Raw genomic sequence first — 13,622 nt, forward strand, 5'->3', positions numbered from 1 at the left:
CCTGACTGTTATAACATACCCTATAGAGTGCTAGGCTATTTCTATCTTCAACTTCTAGTAATAGAACTGTGTCACAACAGGCTGTAGGAGACAATAAGGAACTTTTGGCTAAAATTGCAACCGGGGATCCAGTACGACCTTTATAGAAACTGGAGATGTGTCCAAATTCTTAAGGCAGGCATTGGAAAGGGGCCAACTTGAAGCCCAATTATGGTAATTTCTTTTTGTGTCAATTTTTTTTTAACATGTCAAGGACTGCCTAAATCAAGGGGTCTGAGTGGAGTTTGTATTTTCCGTTTTTTAACTCCTGGTATTAATATTCACATTAGTTAAGTCCCAAAGGGAAAGTAAAAGTGAAGGTGCCGTGCGACCAACAAAACTATTTATAATGCAAAATATATAAATATTTGGGCTTGCAAGGACGTAATTATAATGATGGTGGCAGACACAGCCTAAGAGATTACATCTATTTTTGAGCTTTCCCGTCTTTTAGCAAAACTGCACTCCCACACATTTAAACTATTGCTTTCTACCTGCTTAAAACATTTGATATCCCAAGTGATTTATAAGCTACACCATAACTCTATGCTAGAACAGAATTTTAGTAACCAGGCTCCCTGGCACTGATTATTATTATTAACATGTATTTATATAGCGCCAACATATTGCGTAGCAATTGTAAAGTAAATGTGATTATACAACTAAATCACATGAATTACATACATAGGACATATGGAGTTACAAACATCACAATCAATACCGGTACAAAAAGGTGAGGAAGGCCCTATGCATAGGCATACACTCTAAATGGAAGGGAGTAATACACAAGGTGTGGGAGTGGGAAAGATCGAATTAAGTGGGTGAGAAATGTGGTACTGTATGTGGTGTTGAGTTTGGTAGTTAAGCAGAGTGAGGGTAGACTTCTCGAAGGAAGTGCGTTTTAAGAGATTTCTTGAAAGCAGAAAGGTTCCAGAGGAGGGTTGCAGCCATTGCAAAGTCTTGAATGCGAGCATGTGAGGAGGTAATGAGAGAAGAGTTGAGTAGCAGGTCAGTAGCGGAGTGTAGTAAGCGGTTGGGCGAGTATATAGAGATGAGTTCAGAGATCTAGGGTGGGGCAGAGTTATGAAGTGCTTTGAAAGTCAGTGTCATTAATTTGAATTTTATTCTGAAAGGTAACGGAAGCCAGTGCAGGGATTGACAGAATGGCGAGGCAGAGGAGGAGCAGTTGCTGAGGTGTATGAGCCTCGCAGCAGTGTTCATTATGGACTGGAGAGGTGACAGTCTCTGGAGGGGAAGGCCAATTAAAAGAGTTACAGTAGTCTAGACGTGATATGATGAGAGAGTGAATAAGAATTTTGGCAGCATCTTGGGTGATAAATGATCGTATTTTGGATATGTTCCTTAGGTGACATGATTTAATAAGTAACTGTATATGAGGAGTGAATGACAGGGCAGAATCTAGGATAACCCCAAGGCACCGGGCCTGGGGAGAGGGGGTGATAGTGGAATTGTGAACTATACTGGTTACTGGTGTTAGTTGGAGGAAAGAACCATTTCAGTTTTAGAGAGGTTTAATTTAAGGACGCGAGTTAGGAGTTCTGGGTTGAGATCAGGAGATGAGAGATAGATCTGAGTATCGTCAACATAGAGGTGGTAGTGGAAACCATACAAGTTGATTAATTTGCCGAGGGAGGAAGTATAGAGGGAGAATAGTAATGGTCCCAGGACAGAGCCTTGAGAAACTCCAACAGAAAGAAGTAGGGGAGAAGTTGCTACTCCATTGTAGGAGACACTGAAGGAATGATTGGTGATGTAATAAGAGAACCAGGACAGGGCTGTGTCACAAAGGCCAAGCGAATGGAGGGACTGGAGGAGGAGAGGGTGATCTACAGTGTCAAATGCGGCTGAGAGATCAAGCAGTATTAGAAGTGAGAAATGATTGTTGGCTTTAGCAGTTAAAAAGTCATTAGTTAGGCGAGTCAGGGCAGTTTCTGTGGAGTGTTGTGGCTTAAAACCAGATTGTAGGGGGGTCCAGCAGGTTATTGTCAGAGAGGAATGAGGTTAGTTGTAGACTAGGCGCTCAAGTAGTTTAGAGATGAAAGGTAGCAGAGATAGGTCGGAGGTTGTCAAGATTGGAGGGATCAAGAGAGGGTTTTTTCAGAATGGGGATGACAAGAGCATGTTTTAGTTGAGAGCGAAAGATTAAATAGATGAGTTAAGGCTTTGATTAGACAAGGATTGATATTGCGGAGAACTTTTGAGGGAATTGGATCAAGCGGGCAGATGCCAAAAGCTTTGTGACTTTCTCATCAGTGACAGGGGTGAAGGAGCACAGGAGAGACTGGAGGGAGGGGGGGTTTGAGTAGTGTAATGTCCCTTCTGATAGTGTCAATTTTGTTTTTGAAATGCTCAGCAATATCTGGAGCAGAGACAGATGTGCATGGAGGGGTTGGAGAAGGGGAAAGGAGAGTTAAAGGACCAGTAACGTCAAAAATCTTTACAAAAAAATTCGTTAGAATACAACGAAAAAAAAACACCACAAATTAAAATTTAAAATAGCAAAGCCTTTATTAAGAAATAACTTACAGAAACGGCGAAAGGGCGACCATCTGCAGCGCTTGATTTCTCCTCCTGCCTATACACTGACAGCGTGTCCTCTGCCCGATCGCGTTCTCCAGCTCTTCTTCATCCAGCAGCAGCATGAAGGCGATGTCTCCCGCTCCTCCGCTCCAGGAATGCAGCCCTGACTGCCGACCCTGTGCCCACTCCGTCACTGTCAAGGCAGCTGAAACAAAGCAGCCGCAAAAGAATGCGTCCAACACTGAGCCGGCAGGTGGAGTAAATAAAAGTAAATCATACAACCCCGGCAGGTCCGCATTGAGTGTATTAGGAGGCTGCGTCTGCACTGCTCCAGGGCGAAAGGCTGTCCCCCACAAAATCCTACCGGTTCACGATTCAACATTCAGCAGCCAAACAGCAGTTTGACAGAGGGAGCAGCAGCAGCTGCAGGCGGGGAGCAGCACGGCTCACCAAAAGAAGCTCGTCCTCCTGGGGTTGCCGGCTCAGTGTTGGACGCATTCTTTTGCGGCTGCTTTGTTTCAGCTGCCTTGACAGTGACGGAGTGGGCACAGGGTCGGCAGTCAGGAATGCATTCCTGGAGCGGAGGAGCGGGAGACATCGCCATCATGCTGCTGCTGGATGAAGAAGAGCTGGAGAAGGCGATCGGGCAGAGGACACGCTGTCAGTGTATAGCCAGGAGGAGAAATCGAGCGCTGCAGATGGATGGTCGCCCTTTCTGAAGAGGACAGGAAGTGGAGTTTCTGTAAGTTATTTCTTAATAAAGGCTTTGCTATTTTAAATTTTAATTTGTGTTGGTGTTTTTTTTTGTTGTACTCTAACGAATTTTTTTGTAAAAATTTGTGACGTTACTGGTCCTTTAAACATGGAGAAAAGTTGTGCTGGATTTTTAGAAAGGGAGTTAATGAGTGAAGTAAAGTATGTTTGTTTGGCTTGCAAGAGGCTGGTGTTCTAGGAGTACAGGGCAGATTTGTAGCTCCAAAAGTCTGATTCTGAACAGGATTTGCGCCAGCGACGCTCAAGTGCACGTGAGTGTCTTTGGAGCGCTTTTGTATGAGCAGTATGCCAAGGTTGAAGTGGTTTGGGTCTAGAACGTTTAGTTTTTATAGGAGCAAGCTCATTTAGGGCAGTGGTGAGAGTACTATAGTAGACAGAGGTGGCCACAATAGGACATGATAGGAGATATTAAGAGTGAAGAGAGTCAAAGGAAGAAGAGAGATGTAATACGTCTACAGCTTGCAAGTCACGGTAAGTACGTGTTTGGGGAATAGCAGGGGGTGAGGAGGGAGTTAGTGAGAGTTGAAATGTGAGCATATTGTGATCAGAGAGGGGAAATGGTGAGTTAGTAAAATTGGTGGTTGAACAGATTCTGGTAAATATGAGATCCAGAGCATTACCATTGGAGTGAGAGGGGGAGTCTGAGCACAAAGATATGCCTAGGAAGGAGATTAGTGAAAGTTTAGAGACAGAAAAGTTGTTAATGTTGTTAACAGGTATATTAAAGTCACCTAATATGATGGATGGGATGTTAGACGAAAGACAGCAAAGTTGTCCAGAAATTGTGCAGGTGGTCAATATATAACAGCAATGCAGAGTGAAACAGGAGATAAGAGCCTAATGCAGTGAGCCTCAAATGAGAATGATGGTGGAAGAACTTTAAAAGTACAGCGGGGAGAGAGAAGCAAACCTACCCCCACCTACAGGTCTGGGAGTATGAATAAGGTGTAGGCCCCCATAGGACATGGCAGCAGGTGAGTCAGTGTCAGGGGAAAGCCAGGTTTCGGATTGTGTGTGGAGAGTGCAGACATCTTTCGTCCCGCAGAGATCGGTCAGGTTTGCGGTCGACCCGTCCGATCCCATCTGGGCTGACAACCAAAATATTTCCACATAATTGACCCACACTTTAAGTCTGGTCTTTTTACTACCCATATGACCAAATTAGGGGTTAGTTTTATGTAAAAAAAAAAAAACCACGTCATCTTTCTTGGTATGACTTTAGGCAGCAGAGTTAAAATCCAAACAAAAGTGTCAACATGATACTTGCTCAGAAGTACTCTCGCCCAGTGCAGTTGTTTGTTAACAGAAACACCAGCCCACAGTATATGGTAAGTGGTTCTAATCATATGGTAGGGGCTAATTTGTTACTATAAGCCCCTCAACCTACAGATTTTAAGGGTCCTGAAAAGTATTGTGGTTTATCAAGTTATGAAAGCACAGCTTCTGTCAGACATTAGATTTTACATTTACTAGAATTGCCATGTCACCCTTCTTTAGCCCTATACACAAGTCTGTGAATGAGAACAGGCAGGTATGCTGAATGGATTTACGGTTCTCTGAAATTCAGGCTATTCTGACCTTGGTGCCCTGAATGCATGTGGTGTCCAAGACATGAATGGTTTAGTTTCCTTAAAGAAAAAGCAAACATTGTGATGGTGGTGTGGGTAATAAAATGCACACAGCTGGCGGCCAAGAGCTTTTAATGTTACTTATAATCAGGCAGGTCACACACACATTTATATAGATAAGCCAATAATATAAAGCAAACACTACAGGCAACTGGACCAGAGCTCATTGAACTGAGCTTTTAAAGCATTATCTTCATTCCAAGCTCTAAAGTCTATTTTTTCTTCTTATAGACTCTTACAGCCTTTGCGTCTCCAGCAATGCAGGTCTGTTGGGAGAAGAAGTTAAAATTATTATTAATTATTAAGATCTTGCCAATAATAGGGAAGACAAGTGTATCATTAAAATGTTAAAACTAAATGCTTGAGTCTAGAGGGGAAAAATTGGTAGCGGACAGTCTGGCGGCCAAGCTTTAGTTTGCATCCACAGTATAACCCAGGGGTGTCCCAAACTTTTTGCAACAGGGGCCAGATTTGGTGAGGTGAAAGTGGGGGCCGACCATGGAACCTGACATTCTTTGAACCATTATCATTTAACCCATTTAAACAAGGAATCGCGTAGCTGTAATATTTGGGCACATTAGTGAAATGATCTGCCACTTTGTCTATACTGCTTCCTTGTGTGCTGAAGGTGTTGGTAATATACACGTACTTGCAGGTAGTGACGCACCGCTCTCGCATACGTATTTAGTTTACTGTACTGTCATGTCAGTAAGTCTATTGCACCGTCAGCCCTAAAGAAGTATGTGAAGCAGCGCGTCACTATGTTCCATGTTTTATAACTAATAAATTGAAAAGAAATTTTACTGGGAGGTTTAAAAAAAAAAAAAAATATAATAAATAATAATAATAATTTATAATTATCTAAAACTAATTACCAAGCAGAAAACTCAATTAAAAAACTCAAATTCTCAGAAAAAAAAAATAAATCTACAGAAAGGCTAACAAAATCTTCCAATAGGTCACTGGACCTTACCCCCCCCCCCCCCCATTGACTTATACATGAAGTCAGCAGGTTTAAAGGTATGAATAGTCGAATTCGAACAAAGATCCCAATTGAGTTTGGCGAATTCAAATCGAATGAGTTGACCAAAAAATAAAGTTTGAATTCCCTATCCGACCCTTAATAAACCTGCCCCCTACTCTGGGGTAGAAGAAAGAGGGAACTTACTGTCACCATCTGGTCATCATCTTTTACCTCTCGTGTTATTGTGGACTCTTTGCCACTCCATTTTTGCAACTGGATTAATATACCATTCTCTAGAGTAACATTAGTCTAGAAGGGCAAGAAATTGTCATTAGATGTGAAGCTTTACATTAAAAAAAACCCACAGGCATTTAGAAGAAGCCATAAGTAAAAGAATTTATATATACGAAATATCAAGTATTCTACAGGAAGCCACTGCCCAACTCATTAGCATCTAAAACCACCTAGGTGGCCAAGAGCACCAAACCAAACCGATCTGAGCCTGAAAGTTCTGTATACACTGGATGCTCAGAAGAACTGACCAACAACAAGTGGAAAATACTAAAAGCACGATCTATAAATATAGCATTGCTCACCTTTGTCTTTCTACCATCAGCCGTCTCTTCATCAAACTCTTCGCCAAGCTTGAACGATATCTCGTGATTTTTGAAAGTACTTTCAGATCTTATCTTTATCACATCACCTGCCTTGGAGATGATAACATCAGGTTTTAAGTTGCATGCTGCTTTCCTCGTTAGGAAAGGAACATCTGAAAACAAAGAGGATAAAATTAAATGCTGCTTAACCCAACAATGTACTGTGCACTAGCAAATAGTCATTACTGTTCTGTTATGAACAAGCGATGGCTGTGGTCAAGTTACTACTGTAAGATGCAGGCCAAACAGATCTGTCCTTTATAATGTATGACCCAGCTTGCATCCCATTAGCATTCTTAGAATTACAGGGAAACCACAAATGGAGTTACAAAACCTATAACCTTTGGCTGGCACTCTTCTCTAAACAAAAACAAGCCATCCCAGATACTGTGCAACCATCTTCTTCCATTTTCCCCCCCCCCAAGCATTCATTGCTGATGTATGCACAGTATAGACATTTCCACCAGGCATCACTATTCTGCACAGAGTCTGAATAGCATACTTGAAACAGTTAATATGGCCGTGCTTGAAGGAACAGTAACACTAAAAATGTTTAAGGGGAAAATCCACTCTACCTCAGTCTGATAACACTTCTATGCTGGACAAAGCTAATACATACCTCCCAACATTTCGGAAGTAAAAAGAGGGACAAAAAATTTTTTTCCGCACGTAGCGCAGCAATTTTTTTGACCACACCCCTTTCTGTGGCCACACCCCCTAATTACCATGTTTGTTTTACAAAATTTGGCAGGTTATTAAAAGTTTGAAAATATTTCTCCTTATCTAAACTGTTTTTGTGTCTCAAAATTGTTACAAAGTATCTTATTTGCACCTGTTAGGTGTTCTGGGCTCTCTGCTAAAAGCCAATTAAGTGAGAAACTTTGTTTCTTTTTCTGGCTGTTCAGTGCAGAGAAAAGAGGGACTTTCCAGTACAAATGAGGGACAGCGGGTTGAGCAGTAAAAAGAGGGACTGTCCCTCCGAAAAAGGGACAGTTGGGAGGTATGCTAATATATCTTTAATGTTTAATAAATAAAAAGGATAAAATCCCACTTCTGGTTGTGTACAGTGTTTGATAAGGCAATGTGGCGGCATTCACTTACGTGCACTCTCCAATCTCCTTCATGGTCGACTTTTTTTTTTAAACCGGAAGTTGGTTGTCACGGTTTCACGGAGGCTTTAGCCTGCATTGTTCTCCCTCCTTGTTTGCATTCATGTACAGGTAGAGGGTGTGCAGCTAGAATTATTTCCACAGCAGCATTTATTTCTCTAAGGGCTGTGAGCAGTGAAGACAGCAGCCAGGTCAGCCATAAATCTTTCAAAGACCAGAAAAGACCCGCCAACTAAGTTAGCTTGCTCACATTAGTCTACTTCACTGCTCACGGCTCTTTGTGTAATAAAATCACACTGATGAAAAGGGAAAATGGAGTGGTCAAGACTGCAACTAACTTCCAGTTTTAAAAAGAAAGCCCCTTGGCAGGAGATTGGAGTGCACACGTAAAGTGCATGTCGCTACATTGCCTTTTCTAAAAAAAAAAAAAAAAAAAAAAAAAAAGTACAAACAGAAAATCCCTTTTTCAATTTTTCCAGGATAGAAATGTTCCTGGACAGGGTAGAGTGGATTTTTGCCTTATAAATTCAGTGTTACTGTGCCTTTAAGAAAAGCTCAGAAGTCAGCTAAAAATTAAGATTGAGCACTCAGGAGCGGCTTTGTGCCACACCCAGGGCTGGATTTGCAATGAGAGTGCCCAGAGGCCAGTGTTCTCCATAGTCCCCTCCCTTGCGCATCCTTCTAACTGGAGCATTAAACTAACCCAATTGTGTGGCTGGGAAGAAAGTCACCCTGATTAAAGGGCTTAGAGGACACCCAAAATAAAAAATGTGCCTAATAAAAGAAAACACTTCTAGGCAACTTTCCAATATGTATTAATGTGTATATGTAGAGCTTTTAAAGATTTGTATAAAACAATGGATATTGAAAGCAGCATTTGCAAACTCCTGGTTGTATTTGTAATGAATGTATATTGCAACGTTGCTTAGCATAAGGTTTATTAGTAGGGTAAAAAATTATATTTTTTTGGAGGGGTGACATTCCCTGCCAGTGATGCTAGGAGTATTGTTAAAAAATTCAAAGAGTTAAAGTATTCAAATTGATTAAAAGATTAAATTCAGTGAAGCGACTGCTCAAGGTTTTTAAAAACGGTGGTGTTATGGATTAAAATTTATGGTACACTTAAAGAAAACACCCTTGATTTAAAGTGGATGAACGTGATTAATTTGAGGTGGAGATATCCCGCCCAAAGCTGGCCAACTGAATTACTGCAGTCTAGTCCATAGGGATATCACAAAGTTGGACAGCATGGACCTTGGATCTGCAGACTTTTTTTAATCTTGCTGGACACCAATTTGCAAGAGGCTTTGGGAGATTCCTTGGGGGAAAGGAAAATAGAATTCAAATAAAAAGTATTTTGCAAAATAGCCATCAAATCTGCAAAACTAGTCATCCTGATCACTTGCCATCTTTTAAAAAGACATGCATGTTGGTAATTGTCAGATCAGCAATACATGCAGAGATTATCGGTAGCCGCCAGAAATGTACTAACCTGTCCGATAGTCTCAACGACCGATCCACCATGGCACAAAAAATGTCGGGACACTACACACGGCCTGAAAATCTTACGAAACGGAGATTCGTAAGATCAAATCTTTGTGTTTATGGCCAGTTTTAGTCTTCATGATAAGGAGCAGCTGATTATACATAGGGCTATATAGTTTTGGATTTTATGGTTTCTTTCTACAGGTTGTTCACAGTTAAACTTTTCAGTTCGGTTTCATATAGTTTACCAGAAATATCCTCCCCCCCTCCATAATTTTATATGTGAAAGATTCTATATTGAAGTGTAAAGATTCATTTTTCACCTTCTAAAGCAGATCAGGGGGGGTCACCAACCCTTTAACTGTTCTAAATAGACACATTTTAAATCTCTTCTTCAGGACAACTAATCTCCCTGAACTGCCTCCCGCTGGCTAGAAATGTAAATTGCTGGCAGGATGCCCCCCCCGAGTGCTTCATTTTCTGAAGTTGCCCAAAGTTTACTTATGAGGCCGGGTGACTAATCTCCCCAAGTTGCAGCATGCGTCTCTGCTCTAAATGAACTCATGAAGTTTCTCCCAGCTCCCTACTGGCAACTTGCTCAGTTGAGAAACCTACCTCCCCTGTACACCACGCCTCATGTGATTACTACCATATCCTCTGATCATTACTTTTAGCATAAACTTGGCAAACAGAATACACACAAACTAACCACATCAGAAGGCAGTAACAGACAAGAATACATTTTGCAGATGATTCATGTGCTTTAAGGTTCCCTCCTGGGTATAGACTAAGAGTTCCAGTGGAACCCCTCCCCCCCATCTTAATCTATTGAAGATATAATCTCCCCTCCCATTTGTGTATTTTTTGTTTTAGTTAAAGGGATGGTTCACCTAAATGTTCAGTATGCAAGAGAATGGCCAATTCTAAGGAAGTTTTCCATTGGTTTTCATAATTTATTTTTATTCATAGTTTTATAATTATTTGCCTTCTGACTCTTTCCAGCATTCAAATGGGCATCGCTGACCCCCACCCATCTAAAAAGCAAATGCTACAAATTTATTGTTATTGCCAATTTTTATTTCTCATCTTTCTAGCAAGGTCCTCTCCTATTCAAATGAATGCTAGGGTAAGTTGGACTTTTATCTACCAGATTGTTTATAAGGCAAATTGAAGAGCTGCTGGATAAAAAAAAAAAAAAAGCCAAATAACTCAAAACCCTTAAATAATAAACAATGAACACCAATTGCAAATGGTCTCAGAATATCACTCTACGTCATAATAAAAAGCAGTGGCGTAACTAGATATTACTGGGCCCCACAGCAAATTATTTTTCAGGCCCCCAAATGTCTAGAGGTTGACCTGTTTTAGGGCCTCATGGGGCCCCTATACCTCCTGGGCCCCCCTGCAGCCGCAGGGTCTGCTTCCTCTGTAGTTACGCCCCTGAATAAAAGTTAACAAAGGTGAACAACCTCTTTAATTAACCACACATGTTAAGAGTTTACCTTTGAGTTAACTTTTAGTATGATGCAGAAAGGGATATCCGGAGACAATTTGAGATTGGTTTTTATTTGGGTTATTTAGCTCTTTATTCAGCAGCATTCCAGTTTGCAATGTCAGCCATCTGGTTGCTAGGGTCCAAATTATCCTAGCAACCATGTATTGATTTGAATGAGACTATGGATTATTAATAGTGGAGAGTCAGAACAGAAAGATAGAGAATAAAAAGTAGCAATAACAATAAATGTGTAGCTTTACAGAGCCCTCCCTTGAAAGCAGAAAGACAGGAGAAGGCAATTAATTAATAAAAAAAATGTAATGAAGACCAATGAAAAGTTGCTTAGAATTGGCTATTCCATAACATGCTAAAAGTTAACCTGAAGGTGAACCACCCCTTAAAAGGGCATCTTAACATAAAAACCAAATATGGGAGAGTTAGGGGGAAAAAAAAAAGTTACATACATGCACTGTTGCAACTGGTGTTTTTGCTTTAGAAACACTACTGCAGTTATACAGAAGCATATGTTTGAAGGAGAGAGACAGCCCAGGTTACATAAACGATTACGCTCAGTAGAATATAATGGTGTTCTACAGAACTTATTTGCTGTTTAACCTGCGCTATTTAGCCCTGGTTTTATGGCTAGGCAACAGCTTGTTTATGTATACTATAATGAGGTTTCTTTAGTTTATTTTTGGGGTTAACGGTTGAGTAAAGGCGGGGTTCCCCATTTTCATTATAACAAAGCGTATGGTTACGCACGTGTTCAGAGTTCCATTTGTTGCCTCAGGGATAACTTCACCAAAACCACAAGTAGCAATCCCCAGCACTAATAACGCACAGGCAGAAGACTTTACTCCACGATGAAGCGCAACTGAGACACGTTAGAACAAAGACCTCTGCATTAGCGTCAGTACCAAACAATTCCAAACCAATTCAGCCGGTATCTGAGCTAAATACTCACCCACTTCCACCATGTACTTCTCAAAGTTGCAGCTGTCCGGCTCTATCAGCGCCCAAGTGGCACACAACTGTTCCATGCCTGCGCAAGTCGCTAGTAGATCAGTATGCCTCCAAAATCAGCGCAAAGTGACAGAGAGAGACGCGCTCAGGGTGGGTTTATATGGGCTGGGGGCGGAGACAAGACTAAGACGCTGCCATTTGACGCCGCAGCTGCAGCGCTTTGTTCAGGTGTAGAATTCTCTCTTGCGCCCGCGGAGCTGATTGGGCGCTGCTGATTACACCTCACCTGAGGGATGCGCCAGTCTAATGGTCTGTGAAGTGACTTGTACCTTCCCTTGTTAAGCAGCTTTCCCCACACTACACTAACTGACTCCCTGACTGATGTCTCCCCCACTATGGGAATGGGACAGTTTGTCTGCAGCGCTTAAACAGAAATATGGGTAACAATCAGCTGTCATACAGTACATGTCCTTCTCAGCCTTTTGACTAACATTAAGTGCAGTATCTGAATTGTCAGTTGGGGGTGGCAGACCCTTCTGATGAGATGGAGAAACACTTGATCCTCTGGCCAAGGGGCTAAAAGTCTAAATGGAAGCCTGAGTTGCTGTGCCCCCTACAGGGGTGCCTGATTCACGCACAATGCACATGCACTTCACGCTTTTAATCTTGCATTTAAGCACCTTTTTCTTTGCTTGGGCCTTTTGGCTAGGCAAGAAAAAAATTTTATGCCAGCCTCCAGCCGGAGCTTGAAAGGGCATGCAAAGGCAAAAAAATAAAATCCCATTTTTACTTTCTTTAATGAAAAAGAAACCTATCTCCAATATACTTTAATTTAAAAAATGTGTACCGTTTTTATAAGAAACCTGACTGTATGCAGTGAAATTCTCCCTTATTTACTGCTGTGGATAGGAATTGTCAAATGGTCCCTAACTGCTGAGCAGGGAAACAATCATACTTATGAACAGCAGGGGGAGCCCCCGCCTTACTTCCCAGCCATGCAGAACTCAAGCAGCTTTGTTTATGATGATCCCTAAGCAGCCCGGACCACACTGAGCATGTGCACAGTCTTAGTCTTGCAAAGATGATTAACAAAGTTACAAGATGGTGACCCCCTGTAGCCAACTTTGAAAGCATAAATTATTTGTTTGATTAGACTTGTGGTGCAGTAAGTTCATGTTTATATTTAGTATACAAAATACAGCATTTCTAGCCTTATTCTATTTTAGACTTTACATGCCCTTTAACGGGCACATATGGCACAAGCACTTATTTTCACTTTGGCACTTTAATACATAGCACTTATTTTTTTGTGTTGGTGTGTCCTTCTTTATGTTTTACATGGATCTGTTTCACGGGTTTGGGTGTTGGAGTCCTTCGGGCATTGGTGCCCTGGGGGAAACTTCAGTGGAACCCAGAGTAAAGGAACTCCCCCCGCCTGTGCCATTTGTGCTGGAGGGGATGGTGAAGACAGGGCTCACCTTAGCCCAACGACTCATGTTGTCTTCTGGCCTTTGCCTGGGACACTTGGGTATTAGAGCCCCTGCCTTTTGGTAGGACTCACAGGAGCACCTTGCACTCTGCACTTGAGCACTGTGCACCAAGGGTGCTTTGAAAGCGCATCCTCCGGCTTTCAATAAAAAAAAAATAACAAACACATCGCTAGCATATGGAACAAGGCCTGACACATCCAGGGCTGGTCCTATCAAATGTGGGGCCCAATTGGGACCATGTTGGCGGGGCCCCTAGACAAAGTGTTGCTGGCTACTGACACACCAAGTATTTAGGAAAATAAGGGCATACAGGCACAAAATAGAAAGGAAAGGGGCAGACAAGGTAAGAGAGTGAGAGGGATGAAATAGGGGCACATAATAGGGGCACACAGGGTAAGAGAGAGAGGGAAGAAATAGGAGAGTGGACTGGGCCAATTAGTTTGGGGCTGGGCCGATTCAGCTTGGGAGCAGGCTTGGT

The 13,622-nt window shown here is 41.9% G+C and overlaps 1 protein-coding gene across 1 annotated transcript; it reads right to left on the reverse strand.

The window, feature by feature from the left end:
- Positions 1-5,037: 5,037 nt before the first annotated feature.
- On the reverse strand, positions 5,038-11,763 carry MGC82636 (protein). Its single transcript, NM_001092148.1, has 4 exons — positions 11,656-11,763; positions 6,543-6,715; positions 6,151-6,255; positions 5,038-5,248 (listed from the first exon to the last, which is right to left on the reverse strand). Exons 1-4 carry the CDS (start codon positions 11,729-11,731, stop codon positions 5,195-5,197), a joined length of 408 nt encoding a protein of 135 aa, NP_001085617.1. The 5' UTR covers positions 11,732-11,763; the 3' UTR covers positions 5,038-5,194.
- Positions 11,764-13,622: the final 1,859 nt, after the last annotated feature.

Source organism: Xenopus laevis, chromosome 6S, assembly GCF_017654675.1.
Source record: "Xenopus laevis strain J_2021 chromosome 6S, Xenopus_laevis_v10.1, whole genome shotgun sequence".
Lineage (NCBI taxonomy): Eukaryota > Metazoa > Chordata > Amphibia > Anura > Pipidae > Xenopus > Xenopus laevis.